The sequence below is a fragment of the Cyprinodon variegatus genome, unplaced genomic scaffold (genome assembly GCF_000732505.1).
Source record: "Cyprinodon variegatus isolate N-32 unplaced genomic scaffold, C_variegatus-1.0 Scaffold921, whole genome shotgun sequence".
NCBI lineage: Eukaryota > Metazoa > Chordata > Actinopteri > Cyprinodontiformes > Cyprinodontidae > Cyprinodon > Cyprinodon variegatus.
In genome coordinates, this window is record NW_015151374.1 from 222,788 (window position 1) to 239,797 (window position 17,010).

Below are 17,010 nucleotides of genomic sequence, written 5' to 3' on the forward strand. Positions count from 1 at the left end.
TATATATAAAACATACATATATATGTTAAGTTTTCTGTGAGTTTTCAGTTTCAAGTTGATCCATGTTTTCTTTGTTTTCTAGCTTTTTTTTTGTGTTTTCTGATTATATATGAGTTCTTAGGTTTTTCTTTGCTTGCCCTCTGTCGCCCTCTGGTGTTGGTCTCCGTTTCTGTAGCTCATTCTAGAAACCTCTGTTCCCACCTGCTCCTAATCAGCTCATTAGTCCTGTCTTTGTTCAGTCTCCTATAAATACTCTCTCTGTACAGTTCCTCAGTGCTGGTTCCCCGTCTTTCCCTGGCTCCTCGTGCCTGTTTTCCCTGATGTCTCCATGGATTTGGTTTTTTCTGCATTTTTATGTTGCAGTTTTTGGATTCCTGCTTCTGTTACCTGTGATAACTCCTGAAAACCTCAACCAAACTCCAACACACACACACACACATATATATATATATATATATATATATATATATATATATATATTTTTTTTTTTTTTTTTTGGTTTATCACTTTAAACGAAGAAAAATTCAGTTCTCCAGGAATAAATACTTTTATATCAGTTGCATGACCCTTTTTTGTCTTTGATTGGCAGAAAAATAGCGTTTAGGTGGAGGTGAAACATAGCTAAGCTGTAGCACAAATCTAAAATGTTTTCACTCACCTAACTTTTTACGGTTAAGGGGGCAGCTTTGAAATTTGTGAAGTATAAAAAACTTTCACCGTCAGTTTTAGCAGAGATAAGTAGATGCTTAGTCTGCTTGAGGTTTTAGTCTTCCTGATGAAAAGATCAAGAATGAAAAAAATATATAGATATTAAACTGAGACCTACTTTGTCTGTTCTAAAACTACTTAATATTCTACATAAAATTAAAAACTTTTAGATGATCTAGTATTTTATCCACTGATGAGACGATACCCACTCTGATTAGCCTTAGCTCTCTGAACATGCCCTCTGTGCACACTGAGGTTGCAATGAATACTGTAGAAGAGAGAGGGAGAATACAGTGGGAGGAGAATGGGAGACACAGAAGGGGAGGGGATTCACCCTCGTCAGCAAACAGGCAGTCAAGCTTTCTCCCCAATTTCCTCCCTTTCTCTGCCCCCCCTCCTCCTCTCCCCTCACTCTGTCAGTGTTGCTCTCTCACCTCTCCTCTCCCATACAGAGAAGTCAGCCTGTGCATCAGTCTCCAGCTCATCCAGCGTTCGCTCCCCCCCACTCGGCTTTTTTGCCGAGTGTTACTTCTCCTGCCTCTGCTGCCTCTTTCCTCTCCTCCTCCTTTTCCCTCTCTTCTTCCTCCTCCACCATGGTGAACAGATAACTGGTTCGCTGCGCTTAGACCATGGGTGCCTGCCTCTGCAAAGGTCACAAAGGTCAGTCTCAGAGCCCACCTGTTTGCGTCTGAATGTGCGAGGATTGTCTCAACTTGCAGCATGGTTGGTGGATATAAACATCAGAGCTGTAGCTGAACTTGTCTGCTTCTGGGTTTAACAATAATTTGCATTAAGTTTGTGTGAGCTGAGTGTTGCAGCTGATGCAGACGTAGCAAATGGATATCCCTGCAGTACTGAAACATGAGTGAGATGGAGAGTGTCAAGTTTGGCGCATCAGAGTTGACTCTATCATGGGGAAAACTGCAAAGATTTATCTTGTATAAGTGCAAAACAAATTCCCTGTTGCCATTCTCAAAGTAATCCACAGATGCTGACTTTGGGGACATGAGGTGAAGATTGAGGGAGACAAACGGTGGATTTGAAACGTGACAGCCTCATCTGACTGTCATCATCTATTTGTCAGGACTTGAGGATGTGACTTGAGTTGCAATTTTTCTCTTGTGGGATAATAATTGAGTGTTTGATGACTGACTGGAATGGTTTGACGTGTTTCAGAAAGAATAGAAGGAATTCAACAGTGCCGTTAAAATATTTTAAAAATCTGTACAGATTTAAGGTCTCCCCTCTTCCTACAATCTCACATTTTTTTCACTTGGCTTTGGAGATTATATTTCTGCCATAATGTTTGGCTGTTTTGTGGTTTCAGCTGGCAAATGAAGGTTTTGCTTAAGATAACCCCTTTTAAACACTGTTGAAGGTATAGAGCACAGAGCTTTGATGCTGTGGAGGGAGGAGGCAACTGCGAGGCAGCAGACAAACAGATAAGAGAGCATCAGTAGACAGAGTGTGTTTGTATGCGTGTAAGAGAGTCAAGGTGGGATTTAAATCTATGGAGACAGAGGGTTGCTTAAGGAATCATGATGCAGTTTTCTTGACAGGCAGAATAAGGCTGGAGATCAGACCTCGGCAAGTGGAGAGAGTGTGTCTCTATCTGTGTGTGTGACACTAGTGACTGGGGGTACCACTTGGCTCCCGTTGCTGCGCCGTTTCCACCGTGACCGACGATTGTCTTGACGACATCCCCCCTGGGAAACCCCAAGCATTTGTCTATAGTCTTGTGTGTGAAAGTGTGTGCCTGCATGTATTTGTGTCTGTGCCTGCTGACCCTTTTTAATGATGTCAATTCTCCATAGAACTGGCCGCCACTTCATTTCCTCTTGTCATTCACATGAGCCTCATCACCATCAATTATGAAGCAAATAGGCAGAGCGTGAACTGATGCAAAAGCTAAATATGCAGAGGGTCAATTAAACTGGATTCAAAGCTCTCATCACATCCATTATATATGAGTCTCGCTTGACCCCTGGCTGCACATAGCTATATGGTTCTAACCAGATATTTGTTTGTGATTCCCAATAGAGCTCCACCTACAGCCATCATTGCCTCACCAGACCGAGGAAACTCAGTCAGCTTCCATCAAGGTAGGTCTTGTCTGTGTCTGGTAAGCTGCCATCATCTACTTTATATGGTTTTAATTGATAATGATGAAACAGTGTCACTTTTTATAAAAATCTAATTTCTTAATTCTTATTTGTAATAGGCCCGTCCATTATAGCTAACTTACTATCATGATAGATAAACCGAAAATATTAAAATTTTGAAACGATGATAGAAAAAATAAGAAAGATTTATGAATTAATTTACCAGTTTCTACTCTATGTATTATTTTACTACACTAAATAAGATGAACTAAGCCTACTGATTTAGGCCGTATAAACAGAGTATCGGTCTGAACAGAAGCAGGTGGAGCCTAATTTTAAAGTTTAGACCAGGATGGGACTGACATTTTATTTATTTTTTTTATTAAAAAAAGAAACTCCTACAGCAGCCAGTTGTTGAAATTTTAAAGATCCATCCATCCATCCATTTTCAAACACGCTTAATCCCAAGTGTGGTCACAAGGGGTGCTGGTGCCTATCTCCTATCTTGAGCTTTAAGCCTCTGCTTGATGCCTTGATGTCATACATCTTTAATTAGCATTCCATTGGTCAGAAATATTTCTGTATCAAGGCTAAAACATTTGTTGGTCTCTAGCAAGGTGTATTGTTGGGAATTAACAAATCTCATTATAATTCATCTTGCTTGCAAGGTAAGGTTTCTGCCAGTTTTGCGAAAACATATCTAAAGGGTATAAGCTGTACTCCCTAGTATGTTCTTAATTTTCAGTGCAAAATTGCTCCATTGCAGATGACAGCTTGTTGTTATGTTAGCAGAAAAGCACTGCTGTATTATGGGTAATTCTGGCACTGAGAGTCACGGGCTGTGTTCAATTTCAGTTGTATCTTCCAAACCACCCGGGCTACATGGACTGGGTCCTTTGAAGGCCATGAAAATAAGGAGGCCAGAAGAGTTCAGTTATAGATTCAAACAGGTCCAGCCTTCTCCATCTGTCATTGCCCCTCACTAGCAACCGTGATATTTGACTCAAAAAGCAAGCTAGGAATGGATGCTGATCTCCTCACTACAGTTCTGTGTGCTTATAGAATTATATTTTTGAGTAGCTTCAGCATCAGAACCGTCATCAGACATATCAGATTTATAGTCCCCACAGTGCAGAGTTATTGCAATCTGTGCTAAAATGTCAGCCAAACCCATTTGTACAGGGACAAATAAAACCTCTCAATAAACCACATGTTACCCACAACATATTTGACTAAAGACAGGCATACACTGCTCGATTTTTTTTCCGGTGCCCTTTTTGGGCCGATTGTCCAGTCGAGCAAGAATTTTTGGGATCGGGCCGAGTTTCAGACATCGTGTGTCCTACGTCGTTTAGTATAAAGGGGGTAACGAGGGGCGATCAGCCTCTTGCGAGCACCTCCTGATCGGAATCCTAAGTTTGGGAGAAAATTAAACATGTTTGAAATTCAGTTGGCCATTGTAGGTGTTTGTGGGTAAACCCTGCTGTTGAAAGCAGAGCTTTGAGCCGATTTACCAGAACCTCGAGCCCTGCACATATGCAAAAAAGGGAGTTTTTCTTCTTCTTCCAGAGTGAGGAGTCCGACCTGCGCCATCTCTCGGCGCTGAGTCCGAACGTGTCGTTTTTGGACGTGCAGTGTGAATTGTTAGATTGTGTCAGAGCTTCAGGCTGCAAAGTGTGATAACATACATTGTGAGCTGTGAACTTTTAAAACCTGCGGTTTCGTCATATAATTTGAGCTGTAGTTGAGTGCAATGATTAGAAATATTGTACAGTGTATGCCAGGCTGTAGAATGGCCTTGTCAAAGTAATTCTCACTTCTTCATCACTACTACAACATTCATCACTGTTTGTCCCTATTTCCCTTTTTCCTCTGAGCATGGAGCAGCCGGCTTGCTTAGACTCGCAATAAATCATGGTATACCCAAGCCCACGGAGGATACAGCTGTCCTGTCCTTCCAAATGGGCAAAAAGAAGGCTGTATTTGTCGGCTGCACAACGAGGAGTCTTCCAATCTGAAAAGGCCATGATGCCTCGCTATGACATAACAGTCCGATGAATCTGGCCTTCGGAGGATGCAGCCACTGAATTGGAGCTCAGCCTTGCATAAACCTTTTCAAAATTCCTAGAGTCAATTTAATTTTTCAATTCAAAATGGCTGCATTACCTGAAAAGTAGAGATTACTGAAGAGATTTGCAGCTGATTTGTGGTTCTATTGGCGTTAACCTCATAATGCTGTTTAGTTCAATGCAATAGAACAGACAAAAGCATTGTTTCAGAGAAATGCATTGTTGTTGCTTTGTATTAACCTTGGCAATGAGTGGAACAGTTAGCAAAGATGTCATTTACACATCCTGGTTCTGATGTGAGCGGAGTATCACAGGCACAATCAGTAGCTTTTCTCTGTCTGCAACAATATTTTGTCTGGGTAGTGAAATACTAATTCTCAGTTACAACCATATAAAATAAATAAATACATTTAAAAAAAGCTCCAAAGGTGGAAACTGTGTAATACAAGCCTTTAGGCAACACATTTTCATTTTGAAGGTCGAACGCTGAAAATGTATTAAAATGTATAAAGAAAATTGTCAGTGATTGGCCATGTGTTAGAAAAGAGAGGAGGAGGGACTTTTATTAAGCTGATTAGTGAGAATGGGGGTTAGGGGTGTGCCCTCCCAGTTAGTAAAACGAGTATGAGTGCCAAGTAGTCATTGGACTAACCTAACTCTTCTTTAAAGGGCAAAAAAGAACATTTTGCCTATTATACCACATTCTGTTCTCTCAAACAGCAAAACAAATCTACCTGCAATGCAGTCTTTTCTAAAGAACCGAGACGTGTTTGCATTCAGCTGAAGAATACTAAATCAAAATGAAAAGTTTAGGAAAAGTAGCTCAGCTTCTTGCTCTTATTGCACCTAGCTGGGTGTTGAGATCGTGCCTTCTGTTGTTAGCACCTGATTCACACTGAGTGTGAATGCTGAAGAACTTCTGACTGTTAACTTCATTAGCTCCTGTTTGAAAGAAAATAAAGTGGCAAATGTGTGGGTTGAATTGTAAAAGGGGGAGATGTGAATGTTCTTCTGTTTTAATCCAAATAGTTTGTTTTTCGGCAGAATCCTAATTTATCCATTCACCCACAGATTCATACACCTACACAGTCTTTTCAGTCTCTGTATTGATGTCATCACAGGCACGCAAAATAAACAAATCATGGGCAAAAGTTTTTTTCCTTAACAAAACTTAAATAATATCCTGGATCTGTTCAAGAGTTCAAAGGGAAACAATCTTCCCTCACATAAATTACAGGGAAAATGAGTTCCTTTTTGTGGCTACTTTCCTGTGGTCTGGACGACAAGTTCAAACTGACAGAACACATTAAGTAGCAGCTTTATTCCTCTGCTCATGTCTGGTGTAATTCCCATCGAGTAATAAAGTTGTGGTACAAAAAACACAATTTAAACTATTAGATTTAATAGTTAAGGCATTTGCTTTTGGTTCATATTAAGTTTAAAGAGAAGAAGGAGGCAGTATATTAAAGGTTCAATGCAAACATTATCATCAGTCGGGCTGCTACAAACCCCGCTTATGTGTGCATACCGGCTGAACCCACACATCCACCCACAGGCACCAAACTCATCAAGCTTCAATCTTGGAAGGAAAAGCTGCATTAACTCTATTTAGCATAAAATATCAAATTTTGCCTTTGAAGCCTGAGGATGCTGTTTTTTTTTTCAGCACTGTTAATAACATCAGGATTAACTATCGTATTGATCTTTTTAAGCATATACATAACATGAAAAAGGGAACAAAAAAATAAAAAATAACAATCTGGGTGACACAGCAATTATCCATCTTGTAAGAAAGTAATATTTCCACTTTTTTTGTCCATTTGTGCTTCCTGCAGTCTTAGTCTGCATGTTAGCCTTTTCATTAAAAGTATGTCTTCTACAGTAGATATCTATTGGTCCTTTGCTGGCCCCTCAAACTCCCCCCATTTCCTTGTGATGCACTTTTTAGCTGCAATCAACATTATCTTTGTCAAATATGCATAATTTTTATGAATTTTGTCATCACTAAAGATATACAAATACAGCAGTTCAGGTTCCAACTGTACTGTGTGTACTAAAACTTGACATAGGGTATTTTTATCGATAATCCAATAGTGCAAAAGTTTTAGACATTTCCAAAAGATATGTGAATTTTAACAGGTAAAGGTTTCCCACTAAATAAAGCACTGATGGCCAAAATCCTCAAGACTTGTAATTGTAGCAAAAGGTGGCATCCAACTGTCACTATGTGATGTTTTGGGCCAACAGTAGATTCACACTCAGAAGCAGCATGTTTTGAGCATTTAATGAAATAATGTAAACATAAAGATCTGGAAAACAGGTGAGGAGACATGAAGCAAACTGACAACCTGGTGAATACTAGTAAGAGATATTAGTGTAATGGATAAAAACAGCTGCAAACAGGCAAATATGAAAACACATATGTGTGGAATCTACTAATTATCAAATGGAAAGGGCTGAATGAGCAAAAAAACGTAGGGATTAAAAGAGAAAAACATACAAAAGAACCCTTTGAGAACCTATCAAAATATACAGAAATAATTACTAGACAAATTAAAGACAAAACCAACTAAAACACTAAGAAATCGATAGAAGACATAAAGTAGAAAACACCTGGTGAAATATAAACAAGCTGAAAAATGGCAAAAAAAAAAAAAAAAATGAATCATAACAACAATGTGTGGGACCTGACAACAACACTTGTATTGTATGTTTTTTGAAAAACTATTTATTTTATAAACCCAACAGAAATTCTTAGAGATTTATGTTTCCATCATCATAAAGCATGAAAAATTTTGTAGGACACTGTAACAAATAGGAAATTACCATGTTACTGATTTTAGCATAATGTTATTCAAAACGAAGGTGAAATTCATCTATTTTTTACTCAGGAATAATTTTCGTCCTTTTCTCTTTCCTGCATCATGCTGTGCAGGATGGTCAGAATCCCTCCAACGGCAGCGTGGCGGATAAATCCAGCCGGTATGACATTGCAGAGCTGGCTACATCCTCTCTCGTAGGTGAGAAACACAAACATGTTGGATTCAGGCTGTGCTTTGCATTGTAAATCAATACCCGGAAAGCTGTGTCACTGACCACAGGGGGTTGGAAGTGCAATTTTCCTCTTACTTGCCCAAACACACACACTCATATCCACCTTCAATTAGATCTTCTTTTTTTACCTTTATGTCTCACTTCCTGGAGTCATGTTATTGCATTTATTTCCCAATTCCCCTCTTCCCACCTCGTGTCACTCCCCGTCTTTACAGCTTCGTTCCCGCTGCAGGATGCTCATCATTTTAGTTAATGTGTTATGCCTTGATGAACTTTTCCGAGTGGAAGGTCCTTTATTAGACTGACAGAGTAATTATGAGCAGCGTAAAAACCTCATGAATAACTTAGACGTGGAGATATGGGCACACGGCTGTGAAGCTGGCAGATTCAGTCACATAAGTGTTTTTAAAAGGCTTTTTAATTTTTACTCAGAGATAATCATTCATCACAAACTGGCGCCCCACTTTCTATTGAGGTACCATGAATGCTGCCGAACAGCTTTGTTGCTATAAAAACACATCATGCTGTGTTCATACAGTTGTTGTACAAAACAGGGATCCAAATGTTTTCACACACATATTCCTGCTTTTGTTCTATTTTGTGTCATTGGATTGATCCATCATCCAAAAGGGTAGAACATCATTTCAAATACTTGTTTACTTCTTTTTATCTTTTCCATGAATAAAATCCGAAAAAGTAAGCTATATTTACATTCAATGCTTTGCATAAAAGAAAAAGCTCTACACAGCATAATGCTACCACTTCTGTGTTTCACTATAGGGCTCATCACTGTAGAGGCAATGAGCATTTTTTTTAAATACATTTATATTTAAATATACTATTCCCATCAGTTGGTTTACCTACTGCCTCTCAAGGGTTACTATTTACCTCTTGCCTTCTATTATTTACTCTTTTTTTGGTCTGACTTATACTGTAGCTTTGTCTCATTTTAGTGGAATACATATCAAAACTAAGTCTGTTTTAGGTCCGTTGATAATGTTTTAGATTAGGGGTGTCCAAAGTCAGTTCTCGATGGCCGGTATCCTGCAGGTTTAGATATTTCTCTCCTTAAACTCACCTGCTTCAACCAACCCACTGTCATTTAGACGAGGCAATTCTCCCGTGCTTTTAGCAAAAGTCAGGCTGATTTATCTTTGTCAGAGGTTCAAGAAGACTTAAGCGGAGGCCTCAAAGGTTGCCTGGATCAAAGTCTACCTGACTAACAAACCACAGTTTCTGAGACTAAAGGGTCAACTATCTAATTTGGTAGTCAGCATCACCGGAGCACCACAGGGGACGGTACTCTCACTGTTTCTTTTTTACTCTGTACACTTTTGACATCCAGTTCTGCAGAAATGCTCAGATGACTTCCAAAAAAAGAAAAAAAAAGAAAAAGAAAATTAAAAACAATCCACTGAACTTTCATGTTTGAACGTTTCGCTTCCCATCCAGGAAGCTTTTTCAATTCAAAATGTCAGGAATGTCTGTTTCAATTTGCACGTTTTCAAAACAAAAAAAAGGGTTTGTTGGGCTACTGTACAAAACCTCAAGCTCAGTGCTATTCCTGACGTTTTGAATTGAAAAAACTTCCTGAATGGGAAGCGAAACGTCTTCAACCTTGGAAATAAAGTACAGTGGGATGATTTGGATTTTCTTTTTTTGGAATAACTACCACCTGGATGACTGAGAATCTTCACCAGCACACTCAGATGACTCTACAGTTATTAGTTAGATCAAAGATGGACAAAAAGCTGAGAACAAGGAAGTGGTGAACTGCTTTGTGGCATAGTGTGGAACCAATCATCTGATTCTAAATGTGAACGAAACAAGGGAGATGATTGTAGATTTTAGTTGAATCCTGTTATCCCGGGGGAAGAAATGAAGGTGGTGGAGGAGTATGAATACCTTGGTATTCAGCTGGACAGCAAACTCGACAGGAATTACAACTATGAAGCTGTCTACGAGAAGGAACAGGAGGTTTAGCTCCTTTGGTGCTTGCTGAAAGATGCTACATATTATCTGTAACAGCATCAGCTCAACTGATTTAATAAACAAGATGGTAAAGAAAGTTGATTCTATTCTGAGAACTTCTCTTGAATCTCAGGAGAGGATTTTACAAAGAAGAGGATGGAGAAAATATTGGAGAAAAGTTTAGCATCCTATATTTAGTTTGCATTGAATTTTCAGATTCAATGCAAGACAGACATCTACATGTACAGAAGATCCTTCTATTCTATGCCTAATACTGTCCACAACTTGCTGAAAACAATCACCATGAGTTACTGCAAGTTAAAAAACAAAACAAATACAAAATTTAATCTACCATTGGGAACAATAATATATTTTCTATTTTTCCAGCAACTATTTCCGCCATCAATAAAAATCTACCATAGTGAAGCTGGGAAATGTCTAAACCCTGCATGATTTTATGTCTTTTGCCATATTGTGGTCTGCTTTCAACTGGCTTGAACTATTTTCCTACAGGGGAAGGTGATAAAAGTGATTTTACTGTATTGAAACCTCGGTGAATGTCTTAGCAAATAATCAGCTGCTCTTTGATCCCACCATGGTTTTCACAGTCACTTTAATATCAAATATCTCAGCTCACAGAGCAAACCACCTTCAAAGCACTGAGTTATCATGCTTGTATCATGTTCCCCTGATGCAACCGTTGTTTCAAATGTTTTTTTAGTCCTTATGTGGTTATATCACTTGAAGTACTCAGCTCAACGACAGTTCTAACAATTATCTCCTTGACCCAGTATGACAGGAAAACAAACAAGCTTTTCAGAGGTTCCCAATTTTTTATTGTTGTTTTTACTTTGTTATCCCTCATTTACTTGATACACTAAAATTAAAAGAAATGTCTCATCAGTTTCTGCCCCTTTTCCTTGTGCACCATTGACTGACAAATACCCAAGGCATACAGATCCAGCATTTATAACCTGCCTTGTTTGCTCAGGACTCTGTGTTAACTCATCTGCCATCATAGCAGGAAGCTTTAATGATGTGATATTCAGCTACCCTTACAAACTGCAGTAGTAATATCTATTTTTGTTTATCTATTCAATGTTTACCCTTTAAAAACTGCAGGAGCTTTAGAAATTAGGTCCATATAACCTTTCTTTACATTCTGACAGACAATTCTGACCTTAAATATTTGCTTTTTTTATGTTTTTTTCACAAACTTTAAGTTTGTGTTGTGTGAATTCACATCATTACAACCGTTTATGTCCAACATATTTTGTAGTCCAATATAATTGGTTGAAACTTTCACTACCAATTTTTAGATTGCTCATTATAAAAGATAATAAGAGCCAGGAAAAAACAAAGCCAATCTATAAAAAAATAGGCATAATCTTCTGTAGGAGTTGTAATGCTTTCCTAATGGAATACACTAATGTCAGATATGGCCTCAGTTGATGTAGTTGTTGTGTTTGAGCTGGTTTACATCTTGGCCTTTGGGTCAGTGGTGTTCAGGTTCCCCTCGGCGATAATATTTGCAAAACACATTAAGTCTGATATTAGATCAAGGCTTATTAAAAACCATGACCTTCACAGGGCTTGGCTCATGGCAGTTAAATTAAATTAAATTCTCTTTAAACATTAAACAAGCAGCATCTGACCGCAATACTAGGGCATAACATTTAAAAGCGCACACACACCTGCATTGCTATGCTTTACTATGTATATGAAGACTTTGCATTGATTTCTATTCATTTTTCATTCATTTCTTTGGCCTAACCCAGATATTTTCCCTAAACCTGCCACATACCTAACCCTAAACTACACTCAATTCACACCTTTGTCCTAAACTGAAGTCAAGAACAGTATGTAAAAAGTGAGGACGCTTTTGCAAAGGTTTCTAGATTAACGAACAAGTTGTTTTTTGTGAAAATGTTCAGGAGACCTGTAACCTTGTTTGGATCCAAAATGGGTTTTGGTTATAGCTAAATATCTGTATTTTATTTAAAACTAGAAAGCTGTTAAGTATTTTTTTTTTTTTCAACTATGGTCTGTGTTCTCTAAAATTATGGAGGCAAACAACTTGTTTAACTAGTCTCAATTGCCCCTATATGCATGAAGGTAAAGCATGATTGGAAAAATGTGAGATTTAGAAAAACAAAATCTTAAGAAAATGCATATGCTTTTTCTACAGTTTAAAGTTTTATCAGTGGGATATCTCTAAACAGCATTTATTTTCAATTTTAGAATATTTCCCTTTCGATTGCGTACATAATAAAAATAATATTACTCTGCAATCATTTAAGGTATTTTGGAGGTTGATGTCTTTATGTTTGTTTGCAAAACATCAAACTCAGGCTTTCATTTCAGAATAGCTGCTAGAATCTGGGCTCATTATGTGAAGATTTACAGTATATGCTGCTTTGTATTTTAAAGGGGGAATGTAAGAAAGGATGTCTAAGCGCAGCAGCTTGAAAACCTAACAGACCAGTACCCTTCAACGAAGGGATTAAACATGCTTTGTGACGATCCCAGTCTGTCTGTTAATCACCACAGAAGAATAAACATTTTAAACAGCTGTTTAAATTCATGCTGTGTTGCTCATCAGTAACTATAAGCATACAGACGTTCACCAGGTTCCAACAGCTGCAATCACTTTATACTAAAGAGACGTGCAGTGCTCGTGCAAGTCTCATGTTTTTACACAGAATCTGTTTTACTCTCTACTCTGTTTTGTTTTTTCTTTGAGGGGACCTATCATACAAAACATTTTTGCACTACTGTGCAAATTCTGTCATCCAGATCAATAAAACAAACTTAAATCTGAGGAAGCTGGACTGTCACTCATTTTTTTCCTTAAACAGTTTTGACATCCATCCAGTTTTTTGGGGTTTTTGGATTGTCTTCTATATAAGCCTTTTTTTTTCTCTAAATATTTGCACATTTTTGTGTTTCCATTTGAGTCTTTAGTCCTTCTTGAAAAAGTCTAAGTACTACAATAAACCATCCAGCTATTTTTTAGCTATAGCTAAATGCTTTGTTGATGTCTGAATCCTGATGTAGACATATCATTTTTGCTTAAAATGACATCATAGGTCCCCTTTGATAGATAAAGGTTTTATTTGAATGCTGCTTCTAGCATGTTCTGGGTACCTTTGTCTGAAATTGTGATTCTGCATCAGTGAACTGAAACATTTTAAAATAATTTGTTGAGTCACTTTATTCAGATGAAAATAAAATATAAACACATAAATTCTCTAAATCAGCAAAAAACAAATAGGAAGTAAAAAATTGTCAAAGTATTTTGTTTTCATTTATATGTTATACAGCAGAGGTCTTCAACAGGGGGTCCGCGACCCCTAGGGGTCCACTGAGGTACTGCATGGGGGTCACAAAAGTTTTTGTTGGTTAGACCTTTTTTTTATATTTCCCTCCTGCAAAATTTTCCACTAATTGAAATTTCCTTAAATAAACATTAACATGAATTCAACACACTGAAGTAAACAGATAAATGGAAGCAAAAGATGTCTTTCAGTCATCAATGCACACATTCAGTGACACACAGGAGCTCGTTCAAGCTGGGCACCGTTTCATTCACAACACCTGTCCCATCAACCAGGAATCAGAATCAGAAATACTTTAATAATCCCAGGGCAAAATTACTTTTGTTACATTACTCCATAAGTAATAGACCAGTTTGATATAACACAATTTCATACAATGTATATAATTAGGGGGTCCCCGCTCCATCTCACCATTAGTTTGGGGATCCTTGGCCTGGAAAACGTTGAAGAACTCCCTTATACAGAGTTGGCATACCCCCACCATGTGCTGCAGAGATAGACTGTAAAAGCTTTATTTACATTCACTTTACTTTTTTCTCAGAATGTGCAGAGAAAAAGGCTGCATAAAACACAGCTTAATAAAGCAATATCTTCTCTGCAGTATTTGAGATGATGAGTGCACAGAGTCTGCATAATTTCATTGATTTGAAGAATATAATTGTATTTTTTTTGCCATCAATAAAAGTTTACTTTATAGTTTTCTTTTCTACAGTAACACATTCTTCAATGCTATTATCTGCATATAAAAACACGGCAATGATAAATGGTACAAAAACAACTTATAGGACATCAAATAAGTTTTTATATTTTACAAATTAATGGCTGAAACTGAACTTGCAGATACTACTTAAGAGATTTATTCAACATGGATGACATCATTATTTTTCTTGAAGCTAAACTTGAGCAAAATGGTGTCATTAGATAATAACTTGAATAGGCTACAGCCTTTTTGTAAATTTAAAGTCATATTCACTAGAAAATGTAAATAAATAAACTGTTTATACCTTGGCCTGATAGAGTGAATGCTTTTTGAAAATTGTTTGCACTTCACATCCGAGCTAATTGGTCTCTTTCCTGATCAGATGTTTGTTGTCATCAGGTGTTTGGAATAATCATGCATCAATTACACGATGAACACTATGTTATTAAGTCTCCTTTTGGCAGATAAAGACTACTTTCAAGCTGTTTCTCTGTCTTCTGGTTCTGTTTATGTTGCTTAAACCAATGCAAGCAAATGATAGCTCCCTCAGACTTAACTCTCAGCTCTCCTCACAGAGCTGTAGCCGCGTGAAAGCAGGGTGAGACAGCTGTGGGTGACACAACAAACAATAAAGCGTGCTGTGAAATCTCCAGGTATTGAGCTCAAATGAAAATAAAGTGTCTGCTATGTTTATCTCAGCTTCTCAGCACCGTGGTAACCAGCAACCTTTTTTTTTATGTCTATTTCCTGGCGGTACACTGCTGATATTGTTCTGCTGTTTCTCCATTGATTCTTTCTTTAATATCATCTGTTGTTCTTTGACCTTTGGGTTTTAAACCTTTCAATTTTTTCTTCTGTGATATTGGTTTAATTTTCTCCTCTGAAATATGACCACACTGACTCTTTTTCTTCCGCCCTTCATTTCCTGAGACCTTTCTACCCTTGTCTCCCATGATTACATGAAAGGATGGCTTCTTTTTTGTTACTTCAAGTCATTTCAGCAGCTCATGAAAAAATAGGACTCGCAGCCCGGATGTAAAGTCAACTGAGGAGGTTATTTGGAAATCTCATGAATGTCAATGCTTCCCTGGAAATATCTGAATGATCTTATGTACTTTATACACAGAATGGGAGGATTTTAGACTGATTTAAGTACCACAGCTCTGTCAAATATGAGCATAAGATACTGAAAGCAAGAAATAAGGATGTCATGATCTGTAGGACTTTAAATCTGTTTTTTATCTGAGATCTAGTTCTTGTACTTCTTGTGATATAATGTATCCCTTTGTTTTGGAATTAAGCTCTATATTTCAAATACTTCTCAACATCCATTTTGCTTAATTTGTTTCCCCTTGTTTATTCGAAACACTTAATTTTCAAGTATAGTTATAGTTCCTATCCATCAATGCCTGAGCTTCCTGCTCTCCTTACAGCTGTTTCAGATCAGTATAATCTGATTCCTCTGATCCGTGCCCCAGTGATCACCCTCCTCTACACTAATACTCTTAGCTTCTATTCATTCTCTGTCCAATCCTACTTCTTCATGTGTCACCATTTAGTTTTTCTGCATGCTCCCTTCCCTTATTGTTGTTTGGTGATCTTTCCAAGTAGCAGCACCAGAGAATTATGTGTTTGAGGGCAAACAACGGTCATATGTTTTTATAATGGCGTCCAGTAAATTTGTTGCAGTAGTATAAACTCTTCCAAGGCTATATTGGCTTAAAGGGACATTGTGTAACAATTTCTCTTTTTTATTGCCTTAACCTGATGACTGCATGCACTTATTGGTGCATTATCACCATTATGAATACACTGAAAAAAAATATGCAACCATTTCATGTGTAGCTAGTTTAAAGCAATTGTTTTATGTCCTACCCTTCTAACATTAAAACATTGTGCTAAAGTAACTTTATATGATTAGTTAAATGCCAAAAATGGTAAATTTTCTTAAGTGAATGATTTTATATTGGTTTAAACATAAGGATGGTCACCCATTTGAGAAGATCCATGACAGTCAGCCATCTTGAGAGTACAGATGCCAGTGAGGGATAAAATAGTATCAATGCAAGGAATAGCAAAGTTTTTCTCTTTGCTGGCAGTTCAGTGAGATTGAGAGGCCGTGGTGAAGATTATTTGGACACGCTAACCCAGCAACTGGGAGTCTGCTCTACTGTAGCACAATGAAGGACCATGCATATGCAGTAACAGCACAAAACATGGTTTCACCATCCCCTTAGAAAGCCTAAAAGAGAATGAAACCAGAGATGATAAAAAATAGATAATGGAGGATAAGCAATAGGCAAGGCTTCTCCAGGTGGAAGGAGGTAAAGAAGGAGAAAAATTATAAAAGGGATGTTGAGGCACTTTTCTCCTCAACAAGTAGGTGAACTGTACTGCTTAAATTAGCATGAAGCCAACACTTTCCAATTAAGTTTTTCAACACTTAAAAGTTTAATTAGGCCGTTTTGTTTGTTGCCACAGAAAGAATACCAGTAATCCTTCAAAGATATACAAACCGTGTTGGTACAGAATCATAGCTTTATGCAGGTTTAGCAGCTTTCAAAGCCACGGTGAAAACTTGCTTCGTCACAGTAAATGCCAGCTTGTAGAAGCTTCACTTCTGATAAGATTGTTACGTCTGCATCATCTTAGGTTTTTGACAGACGGTGGCTACTGTTGCCGCATTGTGTGTTTTAGGGATTGACGCACTAGGGTATAGTTTGTTTTAAGGGAATACCCCCATTTCTCCATTAGATGGCAGTAATCCTTACGCAATATACCTTTTATAGTATGAAATCTGTGTTACTAAGTGCTTGTTATAGCAGCACAGCATATTGACTGTTTTTCAACAGATATCAAAACAAGAGGCAAAAATTAAAGTGTAACAAACCACAAAAAAACAAGTAAGGATAATATAACTATTTACAGTTTGCAAATATAAATTAAAGCATCATCCTGGATCTTTTTGGGCCATCACCTTTCGTCCTGTAATCAATAATAATACTTCTGTTATATACTTAATAGTATGTAGTGCGTTGTCTTAAATAAAAAGGTATGCTTGTTTATTA

At 37.6% G+C, this 17,010-nt stretch overlaps 1 protein-coding gene across 1 annotated transcript in view; it reads left to right on the forward strand.

The window, feature by feature from the left end:
• The first annotated feature begins 1,145 nt into the window (after nt 1-1,145).
• The window catches only part of LOC107099938 (protein FAM131C-like), a 22,296-nt gene continuing 6,431 nt past the window's right edge, over nt 1,146-17,010 (forward strand). Inside the window, exons 1-3 of the mRNA XM_015398265.1 lie at nt 1,146-1,368; nt 2,749-2,810; nt 7,815-7,899. Of these exons, the coding sequence (XP_015253751.1) occupies nt 1,338-1,368; nt 2,749-2,810; nt 7,815-7,899 (178 nt within the window). The 5' untranslated portion in view covers nt 1,146-1,337. The remainder of the gene's footprint in view (nt 1,369-2,748; nt 2,811-7,814; nt 7,900-17,010) is intronic.